The sequence below is a fragment of the Heloderma suspectum genome, chromosome 3 (assembly GCF_057233095.1).
Source record: "Heloderma suspectum isolate Gila_16-S chromosome 3, 16-S_ref, whole genome shotgun sequence".
Lineage (NCBI taxonomy): Eukaryota > Metazoa > Chordata > Lepidosauria > Squamata > Helodermatidae > Heloderma > Heloderma suspectum.
Window position 1 is genome coordinate 242608774 of NC_139460.1, and position 12561 is coordinate 242621334.

The following is a 12561-nucleotide window of genomic DNA, read 5'->3' on the forward strand; positions in this document are numbered from 1 at the left end:
ATGGGAAGTTGATCATTGGGGACAATTACTGCAAATCTACCCAAACTTTACAGGATAGGCAAAATTATGCTATTGCATATTTATTGAGTAAAGGCAAATCCTGATACTATGCTAGCTTTGTATCCATTCACAATTTCTTCTTCCTCTCATACAGAGAGAGGTATAGGATCCATCCCAATATATATTACCTGTGGAATACCTAGAAACACAAAGGTCTCTCCTCTATTAAATTCTATAGTGCTTTTTCAATAACGTCTTTTTAATTTATTATATATTTTCAGTGCATGAGTCTAGTATCCTTATTTTGAGTAAGAATTTGTATTTTCCACAAGGGATTTGTTTTTCAAAGGGCTCATCTATTCTTCCTTATAGCAACAGATCACAGTTGTCAATCAGGAATTCACAGGGGGAGAAATTACAAAGAAAACGACTAAGAAAATGACCAGTTTTCACAGAGAGATGCAAAGCTTGTTGAATCACAGAACAGGCCAATGCATAGGCCATCAGGCACACATTAGTTATAAGGGCAGCATCCCTTCCAGTCTAAAGCACCATAATGGGTAGCATTGATCAAAGCAGCCTCCATTAGACAAGCTAGCTGATCAAGCAAAAAAAAAAACACATTGTCAGATTATTATATAGAACATCTTCCTCCACAATATTCTTTTTACAGCATTTCTTAAAAGGAAAAGCTGGAAATGGTATCTTTTTCTGCCTGTTAGCAAAGCAGACAGGATTTCACTGCAGTGTAACACTTGCGCAGAGAAGTAATGGAGGTAGTCATCAAAATGTAAAGAAATCTAATGCAAGTATGCTACTCCTCACAACTGCTCTGCTCCCACAAGGGTGACAGACACCTTTACCCATGCCTACCTAGCTGGACTGGGAAAAAGATGCACAATACAGGACCAGATCTTTGCATTCAGGTCTTGGGGCTGGGAGAAAGAATACAGCACTTTCCTCAGGAGCTGAGGAAAGAAAAATCCTCACATGCCAGCTTGTGCACCTGTATTTCACCTCACTGCATAGTGGCCAGTGATTTCAGGAGGTTTTGCAGAGAGGTCCGAGAGAGATTTGTGAAATTGTTAACACGATGTAAACCATTTTCTCAATAAACACAGTCCTGAAATATCATGGCAGGTTCATGAACCTGCAGGGTGCTCTTTCCTTCCTTACAAGGAAATAAAAATGCTTTTGCCCACCCCCTACATATTATAAAAAGATGGACTTCCAAAATTCACTGCAATCTCGCATTACTACTTATGTGCCAAAGGATGTACATGTGTCAGGTGTTCCTATGGAGTTCACCTATGGCAGCATGCTCTTTTGAGAGTCTTCTCTTTTGCCATAGCGTTTCGGAATGAGGCCTACCATTGTTAGCATAGATGCTATCAAATATCCTCTTCATGCATGCACATGTCGTAATATAACAACCTTCTGAAATGTGGTGCTTAGAAAAGTGTTAGATGCAGAATTGCAGGTGCAGCAGACAAAATGTAAAACAAACAAACAAAATGTTACTAAGTGCTGGGGAAAACAAGCTTTCCAAAACAGAGTGCCTGTGCTTCAGCAAGTCCACAGAAACTACTAAACAAGTGTAACTCACACATTCACAAAAAAAAAAATGTGTTCCTTCATCTTCACAATTCTTAATTTTTTGGGTTGCGTTGTTGTTGTCATTTTAAAAGGATTGCAGCTTGCTGTTTTGAAATGAGTCATTCATCATGAAAGTAAATTACTACAGTGCTCTCAAGGGAAAACACACACACAAACACTAAATGTGTTAATACAGAGTCCAAGTGATCATTTCAATATATGTTATTGCCAGCTGACAGTTTCAACAGCTTTGCATAACGGTGCTGTCAACATCTTCCTCAGGAATGACTTATGCCTGCAATCTTGGCCTTCTCTCATGCTTTTTGTACATTTAAAACCATTATTTCATTATAGCTAGCTTGGAATAACCCTGCCAAAGTTGACGGACAGCACAAAAAATATTCATGCTGCCATGTGTTAGACATCTGGGAGATAAGCAGAAGCTTGTTGTAATTCCATACAGCGTTATGAGATATAAAATAAATAAACCCTTTTGATACATGTTGAATGTCTCCAGGGAAAGTTGGTGACAGTCACACTTTGGAAAGTCTCTCACTTCTTAGCAGAAGGCATTGATAACAGCTTTGCAGCCAATATAGTCCATGGGAGTACGAATTGGTCCTGGTTGATGTCCATATTCTCGTTCAGCCACAGTTTCACTGGATGGCCTTAGGCAAGTCCTTCTGTTCCAGCCTCTGTCACCCATCTATAAAATGGGAATAATACTGACCTATTCCACAGAGCTGCTGTGACGATGAATGAATGATGGATTTGTAAAGCACTCCGCACATTCGAAGTGCTATATAAACAATGTTTAGTCCTAATGAACAGCTTCTCAAAAGTCTTAGTTCTGTCTTTACTCCCTTGTGTGAGATTTGCTTTTATCGGAGACATTCTTTTTGTGAATTAAAAAAAAGGGAATGGGAGTGAGTGGGGGTATCAACAACAGAGGACAAAAGTGTATGAGTGCAAAGAAAAGGCTCTGTAAAAATAAGAGGAGACTATGGCAGAATCACAGTGGTTGAGAGACACTGATTACGCAGAGAGACCAGTTTGGATTGGCAGAATGTATGAAAGGGCTAAAAGTTCATCCTTCATGTGTATTAGTCATACTGGACCTTCCGTTATCCCTTCTAGAGGCAGACTGGTAGCATTATCTGCTGTAGGAGTCTCTTCTTTCTTCAGCGATGTCTGAACTACAAGGCTGACATAAGGCTTGTGACAAGTCATGTTACCCAGTGGAGGGTAGTGCTGTCGGTAGCAAATGTAAGCAAATGTGAGGCCAATGATCCCTCCGACAAAAGCATCTAGGTGTGGGGGGGGAAGAAAAAACACCAACATTTTTATTAAGAAGGGTATGTTATTGTTGTTGCAACCACTAAGGGAGAGAGTAAGCTCCAAAGGTAGACACACATTTTAGAGCAAATTTCCCTACCTGAGGATTATTTTTTACCTAAGATTCTGATTTGGATCCATCTCTATTATCCTCAGTAATCCCCCTGAAAGAAACTAGCAAGAAACCAAACTGGTATCAGGAGCTGGCTTTCTGTTAGCTAACACATTCCACTTTAAAGGAGACTTTGAATAATTTTATCATGAAATTTTTCAGTATTGTTGGTCAGCTTTTAACATTTAGCTGAAGAAATAGCACACAGAGAGACAATGCAAATGGGCTTAATTGAGGTGACAGAGTACTTGTGTGTGGGGACTACGTCAGGCCAGTTTTCACGTGGGAAAACATTTGGAATTGCTCTCCCATGAACATCACTCCATATGTGAAAACTGAAGTCAGAGAGACGCTAAGTGAGGCTTACTTAAACATATCTGCATTGACTCTTTGATTGCAGAATTTCTCAGGGTGAGCCTTTTTCTGATCCTGAAATTCAGTGAAAACTTCTTTGGGATGTCTCTGGTCTCCTTTCTCAGCTGGATTTTCCAAGGAAAAGAGAACAGAGAACAGCTGCATTTGGACATCATGCTAAACCATGGTGTGTTGTGAAGGGAACACACCTAGCTTTCTCCCAAGTGTGTGCACTCCCCCCACTCCTCCCATCCACCAACGTGGCCATGAGCAGGAAATATGAAGTTTTTGCTTCCATTTTAGATTAGCCACTGTTTAGTGTGCCATCCAAACCGTAAACTGTGGTTAATCTTAACTATGGTTTGTTGAAATAAGCCAGCTTCGTAAATCAAAGTTTGAAGTTGGATTGTTTCAAACAAACATATTTAAGATTAACGACAACTTGTTGGATATGGACAATGTGCAAGCCACAGTTAAATAAAAATGGAAGTGAAAGATTCTGAACTTTTCCTCATAGGCGAATTGTAGGATGAGAAGGGAGGAGGAGCAAGTGAACATGGGGCTAGGCTATGCTTTCTCCCTCTCAGCAGGCATGACTCCACATTGCTCACTTGATTCTTTTTATGTTAATCCAGTACATAGATTCATGTCCACTATGAAACAGTACAACAGCAAGATCATCATATGAGTTAGCAATTATTGCAGTTCTTTGATTGATATGTATGTACACAAGTGTATGTACACATGCATGTGCAGCTACATGTTAATGTATGCTCACATATCTATCTACATCTGACAGAGATCTGAAATAAACCAGACTTTTCATCACATTTGATTTGGGGCCTGGGAGTTTCTTTTACAGATACTGAAGCTGAAGCTCAAATATTTTGGCCACCTAATGCGAAGAGAAAACTCCCTGGAAAAGACCCTGATGCTGGGAAAGACTGAAGGCAAAAGGAGAAGGGGACGGCAGAGGATGAGATGGCTAGATAGCATCACTGATGCAATGAATATGAACTTGAGCACACTCGAGGAGAGAGCGGAGGACAGGAAGGCCTGGCGTGCTATGGTCCATGGGGTCACAAAGAGTCGGACACGACTTAACGACTGAACAACAACAACAACGTTTCTTTTACTCCTCAATTCAACAGTTTTGTGACAGATTGGACATTCACAAAAATAGATGTGATATAGCCTGCAAGAATCTCATGCCAGAACTGTGCTTTTTGAGGTGTCATGTTATCTTCAACCTGTACTGCCATCCCTGAAGTCCACCTTATCCAGATGTGCAGCCAGAGCATTCTTGGGCAGCTGCTGGGCCCCAACACCCTGGCGGGGCCTATGCCTAACACCTGCCTTTGACCCCCTTTAAAAATATATCCTCTGGCCTGGTGCTCCAAACAGTGCCAAGTGCCTGGGTCTAGCCACCATTTTAATTTCCCCTTTCCTCCCTATGAATTATCACTCCAAGGCAATGTGGGAAATTAAACTGGCAGCTGCACTGACCCTTAAATAGAGCATTAATTGCTTTAACTATCTAACTTTTAGTTCCCTTTTAAAAGACTTTGTTAGCATTTGTTGATGCAAGTTCAGCAGGAAAGTATAACTGACATAAAAATCAAACTTAAGAACCAAAAATTCATATGGTTTGTGGACTTTTGTTGTTGCTGCTGTTTAAAAAATGCAAGCTGTGATTTCTAAGACTGACTCGGAATTTTCAAACATTTTGACTGGTCATGAATTTAAACAATGGCATCCGGCCGCAAACCACTAGAAGCAACGAACACTTGAAGCAATGAACAGCAATCCAACCATGAAATTCCACTACCACAAATAACATTGCACTAGTGGAAAGTAGGTTCTGAACTATGCACAAGAGGAGGATCCAACTAAAGTTATGTTTGTGCAAGCATGGTTGAGCAACCAGTTGTTCATCCATTTACACAATTGCTTTGCACAAGTCCTTGAGCAACGGAAAGCTTTGGCAGAGTCCGCTAGTGCTATCCGAGTTTGTGGAATAACACCACTGGATACTGCTTTCTGTTCTATCAAGCAATGATTGTAAGCCCCCCACCCGCCCCAAACTGTTGAATAGTATTTGTTTAATTGGTGGTGAATAACAATCGCTCTCTGAACAATATCCATTTCTTCTACCTTTATTAAACTCCTCAGGACTTATTTGTGCACTCAACTGGGAGACATCAGATAGTTATTAGTACTTCTAATGTCTTGCTTTTATTGTCTCAAATATAATAACCAAGACATTAAAGCAATGTGTTGTTGTTTTAACTGCATGGTAGTGTTTCATAAGAAATTGCAAAGAAAATCAATTAAAATACATCATAGCATCTTTATGGTAGCTTCTCTCTCAGCCTTCTAAAAGTTCCTGTACAAAAGGAAGTACAGTGCCATTTCATTAAATAACCAATATCTCCTTGTTTTTCTCTACCTTCATTTTGCATCCATACTATTTAGTATTTAGAATGACCTCCCCATTCCCTATCAGGGGAATCTCCTTTTCCCCTTGAAAATAAACAGTGTTCCTAAAGAAGATCAAACAAATTTAACACAAGCAAACACTGAAGATCTTCTTGTACTCTAGATATCTGTATGCAACTCAGGTTGTCAATGACAACCACATATGAATGTGTAGCAGTGAACGCAGCAGGCTTGGAGAAGGCTATTTCATGACATTAACCTATCACCTACTCTTATACTGTTTGGTAGTCGTAGACTATTAAATAGATTGATGTACAGACCAGGGTTCTGTGACGCTGTGATGCTGAGGAAATGCAAATTTACAATCCAAAATAGCTTCCAAAATCACCACGCCTCAATTAAAACTGAAATATATGCATGATTTTGAAATCAAAACCACAACGAATGGGTTACAACTACAGAAATAGCACATATTATGTTAGAACAACTCTTTATGATTTCCTGTTGTTTTTATATCTGCTTTTATATTGGCATGTTAAATATTTCAACTGGAGATACTTAAAGTGAGCAGCAATGACTGAAATGGCAGCTTCTTAGGTCAAACTTTTCTTCTTTTCCTGTTGCTCTTTATAAAAAATGTTCCTACTGTTCTCTGGGGCAAAACCTGTGACTGTTACCAGCACTTAAATGTGTAATTTAATTAAAGATGACTATTGTTAAATAAAGAAGAAGATACGGTCTAAACAAAATAATAAGATTCCATGGCCATTTTACAGGTGTTTTAACTGAGATGTAGTCATTTTGGCAGCCATTTTGGATTTTTAAATTTCCATTTTCTCAGCACCACTGTGACACAGAAGACTGCTTTATACACCAAACTATGTGTTACTTAATGCTCTATGACTAACGTATTTGATTTCAGAACATATTTTGTTGCAAAATTTTGTTGCAAACCATTGCAAATCTTCCTGGGTTACACACATTTGTAAAACTCATAAACCCTATTCAGGCACCCACTTGAACGATAAGGCAAGGTCCTAGGTCACATAAAGAGTTTCACTCACCTTCATTCAAATGAATGTGAGTAGAGCAGCTGATGTTCAGACCTTGCCAGTTCAACATGGCAAGGTCTGAACTGAGGGTAAGGGCAGCACACCTGGAAACCAGGGTAGCATGAGCAGCCCTGTGCCTTAAAGCCATTATGCATTCAAGCAAAGATGAGGTGTGTGGTGACATGGGAGAGGGCCTCAGTTATGGCATCCTGACTGTGGAAATCTCTTCCCAGGAAAGCTTGTCTGACACCTACTCTGATGTCTTTTAATGCACCAGGCAAATATCATTTTATTCTCCTATGCGAATCTCTGATAGACTTTCAGTCACTGTTGGGGTTGTCTTAGCACTACCTTTGACTGTCATTGTATTGATTGTTGCTGTTTATTATATTGTTGTAAACCACCCTGAACTTTTTTTAATTGAAGGGTGGTATGGAACTCTTAATAAATAAGATAAAACAGATTATAGTTGGTCCTGTGTGACTAATGGAAACCTGCCAATTAGGCATATACAAGTGACTGGAGGTCATGGTGGTTGGTGATTTCATGCTGCATCTAAAACAGTGAAATAAACGCATGTACTGTGGTTGCATTTTATTAATACCGGCAGAATTCATGTCATTTCCTACATAGAGTGGCTTCTAGATAGGAAATTTTCCCCTGTATGAAGCTCTCTCAGATTCATAACAAAATTATGAATTCATAACAAAGGTAACAGAAGTCAAGAAAACAACTTCCAAGTATATTACCTGCCCCACCTGTCAGATTTTGAAGTGTTCTCTGTTATCTCTCAAGATGCTCCATATATGGTAACAAAATGATGAGGATGTTCTTCGTTGCCACTTGCACAGAGACACATTTCCCTCTAGCCAGATTAATCAGAATGCTGCTTATGTGCAGCATTTTCAGATGCCTCTTTGCGAAGTGTACATCAAATAGCCTGCAAACTTTAAAGCTATTAGTCCCCTCAAGTGGCAAGGCCTGTAACTTTTAACTCCTTGGAATCTTCCCAGTGTTATTTTATTTTCAGTGTTGGGGGAGGGGGTGCCCCCCTGCCCGGAAAGTGATAAAAATACAAAGAAAAGGCTGCTGTCCTAGAGTCAGTGTCGAAAGCCAGTGGCCTTTATCCATTAGAATTATTTCTGTGTACCTTGTTGGTAAAATAAATTGCACTCTTTTCAGAAATGGAGGAAAAAACATCTTGTTAAAATAATTACCTCCATGCTTGGAATTCATAACAGCGTTAAGTTCACCTGTCCTTGGTCACCAATATTCATGCAAAAACTACGAATGCTATGTATTTCCATTAGGGCTGGAAGAAACCCATAATAATAATTTAGTCAAACTTAACTATGACTTTTTAATATAAGGCTGTCCTATTTGCTTTTCACTTACGGTACCTGCGTCCCATACACTAAACTCATGGGCCTTGCTTGTTCCTACTGGGCAGTTAAGGCTGTTATCATAAAGCCACCACAGGTAATTCAACACAATTGCCTGTCGCCTCTCAACACAAGAGAGAACAAAGCTTGCAGCTGCGTTTTACTGAGTGTTTTACTGAGTGATTTAGTCCCTCCATTCAGGATGTGGTCCTTTTGGATAAGTGCTAAGGTCACCTGCAGAAAAACATGGTGTTAATATAGTCCCTGGCTTCAAAAAAAGCAGCCACCAGAGTTCTACCTCCTTAAACTTCAAAGGCAAGCATATGCACTCTTTAATGGACACAGCAGTAATCTCCTTGGGTGCAGTCTATTTCTACCATACAGAAAATGTTACTGCAATTATCTGCCTCACAGCACACATTTCATCCATGAATAATTCTGGCTTGTGGCAGAACAGATTTCTGAAGAACACACCTCAAAACGTACCTAAACAGCAAACTTTGGAATAGTTTTGCCTTTTTACACATATGCATGCCCGTGTATACATGCAGATTCTGTGAATGCGTCATACACTGCATACCTAATGAAAAAAAGGATATTCCAAAGCAAAATATCTATGAATTTGACTATACACTCAGGACATTATGAGAGATTATAAGAAGACCATGTGTGAGTAAAAATCTGAATCAGTCTCTTCTTGAACTTTTCCTAAAAGCCTACTTAGTTGCTTTTGTGTGTGTGTTTTACAGTTTGCTACATTTATTATAGAATTGCTGGATTGTCACCTGATTAGCTTTAAACTAACTGGGTTTCTTTTCTTTTTCCTACTTGTGTTAAAATGCAGATCTGCTAAAATGCTAGTCAAGGAGACATTTCCATCAACTCAGCATTGGAAGGATTCAAAAGGTAATCTGCTACAATCCTTTGCCCCAAACACTGGATAATCTACCTCCAGATCTGCACAGATTAAGGTATGAGATCCATAATTTGCACTAATATGATGTGGGGAAATTCACACTTTAGAGAATGTTGACATTTGATGATGCAAGTCAGATGCATACTACTTGTACATCAAATCAGCAGCTAACCATGGTAAAACAGACCACAGAAATAGACACAGATAGGCATAATAAACCTTAATAAACTCCTATTCAATGAGTCAAATTTGGCTCAGTAAATCACCAATAGATCTTTATAGTTTAGTGAAGGGGCTTGATATAGTCAGGACCCTAGTCTGATGGGTATGAGGGCTTTAACCCTTTGCCTTCGCTGTGGTTCCCATCTGGATTGGGAGTGGGGATGCACCTGTAATTTGCGATGCCAAGATGATCCCTTAATTTTAATGGATCCTTTTTTTGCAATGCGAATTGCAGGTGCAGCCCCCAGATCTGGATTGGGGCAGCAATAGGGGGGGAAGTTAAAGCCTGCCCTCCCCCCTCCCAAGTGTCCCAATGCGAATTGGGGCCCCCATGCTGGTACTTTGTAAACAACAACAACAACATCATCCCACTATATCCAAGGCCAGAACTACACAGAAAAGGTAATGTGTAGTTTGGCCCTAAGTAAGTGGGTATGAAGGTTCACTTATTCTACAGTCTTATACCCACTTATGTGGGCGTAAGCACCACTGAACATAATGTGACCTACTTCTGAGTAGACAGCTATAGGATTGCGCTGTCCCAATCTTACAATTCCAAAATAGAATTAGGACAAAAATGACCCCCGACTGTATTTAATTCCAGTAACTTATTAGAGACCTTTATGATATATAAGGAGCTATCTTCTACTGAATCCAACCATATTACAGTCTACATGAATCAGATGCTCTGTTTATTCATTCATTCATTTAATAGATTTATATACTGCTGTCCATATTTAAAAATATCTCTAAGCGGTTTACAAGAAAATTAAAAGCATTAAAATACATCACGATGTGGATGAAAATACAATTACAATACATAATACTTGCTAAAATATTTGTATAAAACATTAATAAAAACATTAAAACCAATTAAAACCACAACACAGAATTACGAACAAGGAAACTGGTCAGCACACTCACTCTGGGAAGGCCTTAGTAAAGAAATGGCTCTTTAACTGGTGCCTAAAACATGTTATAGTTGGTGCCTCTCAGAAAGTGCAAGGACAATGAATGCAAAGGAATTGGATTTCCAAGGCTCACCTTGCCAGTGATGCTTGTAATCGCACATGCGTGACAGAGCGATCATCATGGCACAGTACAGAGGTAGAATTGCTGCACAGAGCCGCCAACTTTTCCCACGTCCTTTCTCAGTGAAGCAGTGCAACTTCCCGGCCAAGTAGAAGGTGGTAAAGCCAAGGCCTGAAAATGCAACTGCGAAAGGAAAAAGAAAATATAGAACCAGGTAGTGAACTAGCATTAGCCAAATGAGACAGAGAGGTGGCTTATAGTGGCATCTACCTAGCACTCTAATCCCTTTGCTGCGGGGAAGCAACAGCTACTCATGAGATCCACAACTCACAGTATGTCATCAATACTTCTGCCCAGTGGGTTTACTGTCATTGCAAAGGCAATCTTGCAGAGGCATTCCACAATTTGCAGGCTGAGACACATATCAGAACTAGAAGCTCAAGCAGGTGAATGCTTCAGTAACAAATCTTTTCTTGGAGCTTGTCGCACACAGTATTTAAGTGCATTATTGATAGCTCTCATCCCAGAAGCTTCTATCTCTGCTTAACTAATCTGCCTCCATCTTATAGCTTTCCTATCAACCTTCAGGAATAGCTATGGATCCTGCTTGTGTGTAACATTACATCCAAGTTTGGATCCAATATAAAACTTACTCATTTGTTTTCGAATACCTTGCAACAGATCTTCACATGTCCCTCTGTAAATACTTTCCCACACTAATTTAAAATGTAATTACTTCAGTGTATTGCAGATGAAAGTGTGTGTGTGTGTGTGTGTGTGTGTGTGTGGTTTTAATCCTGGAAATCATTGTGTGCAATTACCACAAAGAGCTGCTTTTCACCTTTAATCACACCAATATACCTCCTTTGCCAGCTGCTAACTTCTGCTCATGAGCTTCATCTCATGAAACCAGGGTTTGGAGTAGTGGGCAGAATGTTGGAATTGGATTGGAGAGACTTGAGTTCAAAACACTACTGTCCTATGACTAAACTTGGTCAGTCCCAGTTTCCCTAAGCTTAATGTACTTCACAAAGTTGTTCTAAAAATAAAATTAGGCCAGCCTAAGTTCCTTGGAAGAAGGGCAGGACATAAATGGCAAATGAGTTGGACAACTCACTCACCGTGATCAAAAAGATGCCACAGGGTAAACTTTTTTAAAAGCAGCCATAGTGCATCTATGGATCATGTGAAGTAGCCAAACAGCCTGCTGTTTATGCTTTTCTGCCTGATGAATGCACTAAAATGCATTCAGCAGAGCTTTCAGTAGCCATACACCAACTAATGGGATTTCTGCTATGCACAATGCTATGGAGCATGCTCACTCACTACCATGTGGCCCCAAGTAACCATGGGTTAATTAATTAACCCACAGTTAGTTGTTACATGTGAACTAGGTCTCTGTGTTTAAATCCACATTGAACTTTGTGTGTTTACTGAACAACTCCTTCTTGTTACTAATCCTTCCCAGTGCACATTGATAACAACTTCTAAGTGGACCAGACACATATACTTCAACATGCACGCCTAGCCTCATGAGATCATTTCATCAATATGTTTAAGGGCTTGGAAAAGTGCATGAATCTTCAGCCTCAAGAACCTCTGTTGTAGTGATATTCCTTTACCCACAAAGAACTGACTGCCAAGCATAACTCTCATTCATGTCTTCTTTCATTTAGCATCAGTGATGGGCAATTTCTACACAGAAAAATACTCAGTGAATGCAATTTCCATTGGGACAACAGATTTTTATTTTACAGTTTTATAGTTATGCTTTGTCTAAAGATGTGGATAAAACATCTACCATAATTGGTCTCCTAACAACTGACTGGAACTGCCATTGATTTCAGCCTACAATTTAAAATGTATTTGTTTTAGGAGATGAGATGTGCCATAAGCTCACTGTTATCAGAAGCATGAAATGCAAGATAAGAGGGTTAACAGAATTAATGTAGTCACTGCTGAAGCCTTTGTAGGAAAACAGTGCCTTGCTTTGGTCACTGCCAATTTAGGAAAGACATAAGGACCTTTGACTCAGAGGAAGAACATTATGGCAAGGGGGAGGCCAAACTGGACCCATCCATCGGCCATAGACGGAATTGCAGCTTCAATACTTGCTTTCCT

At 39.7% G+C, this 12561-nt stretch overlaps 1 protein-coding gene across 1 annotated transcript in view; it reads right to left on the bottom strand.

The window, feature by feature from the left end:
- Positions 1–2155: 2155 nt before the first annotated feature.
- Positions 2156–12561, bottom strand: part of PLPP4 (phospholipid phosphatase 4) — an 82871-nt gene continuing 72465 nt past the window's right edge. Inside the window, 4 exon segments of the mRNA XM_084845664.1 lie at positions 2156–2254; positions 2256–2302; positions 2715–2903; positions 10453–10623. Coding sequence (XP_084701790.1) covers positions 2156–2254; positions 2256–2302; positions 2715–2903; positions 10453–10623 — 506 coding nt within the window.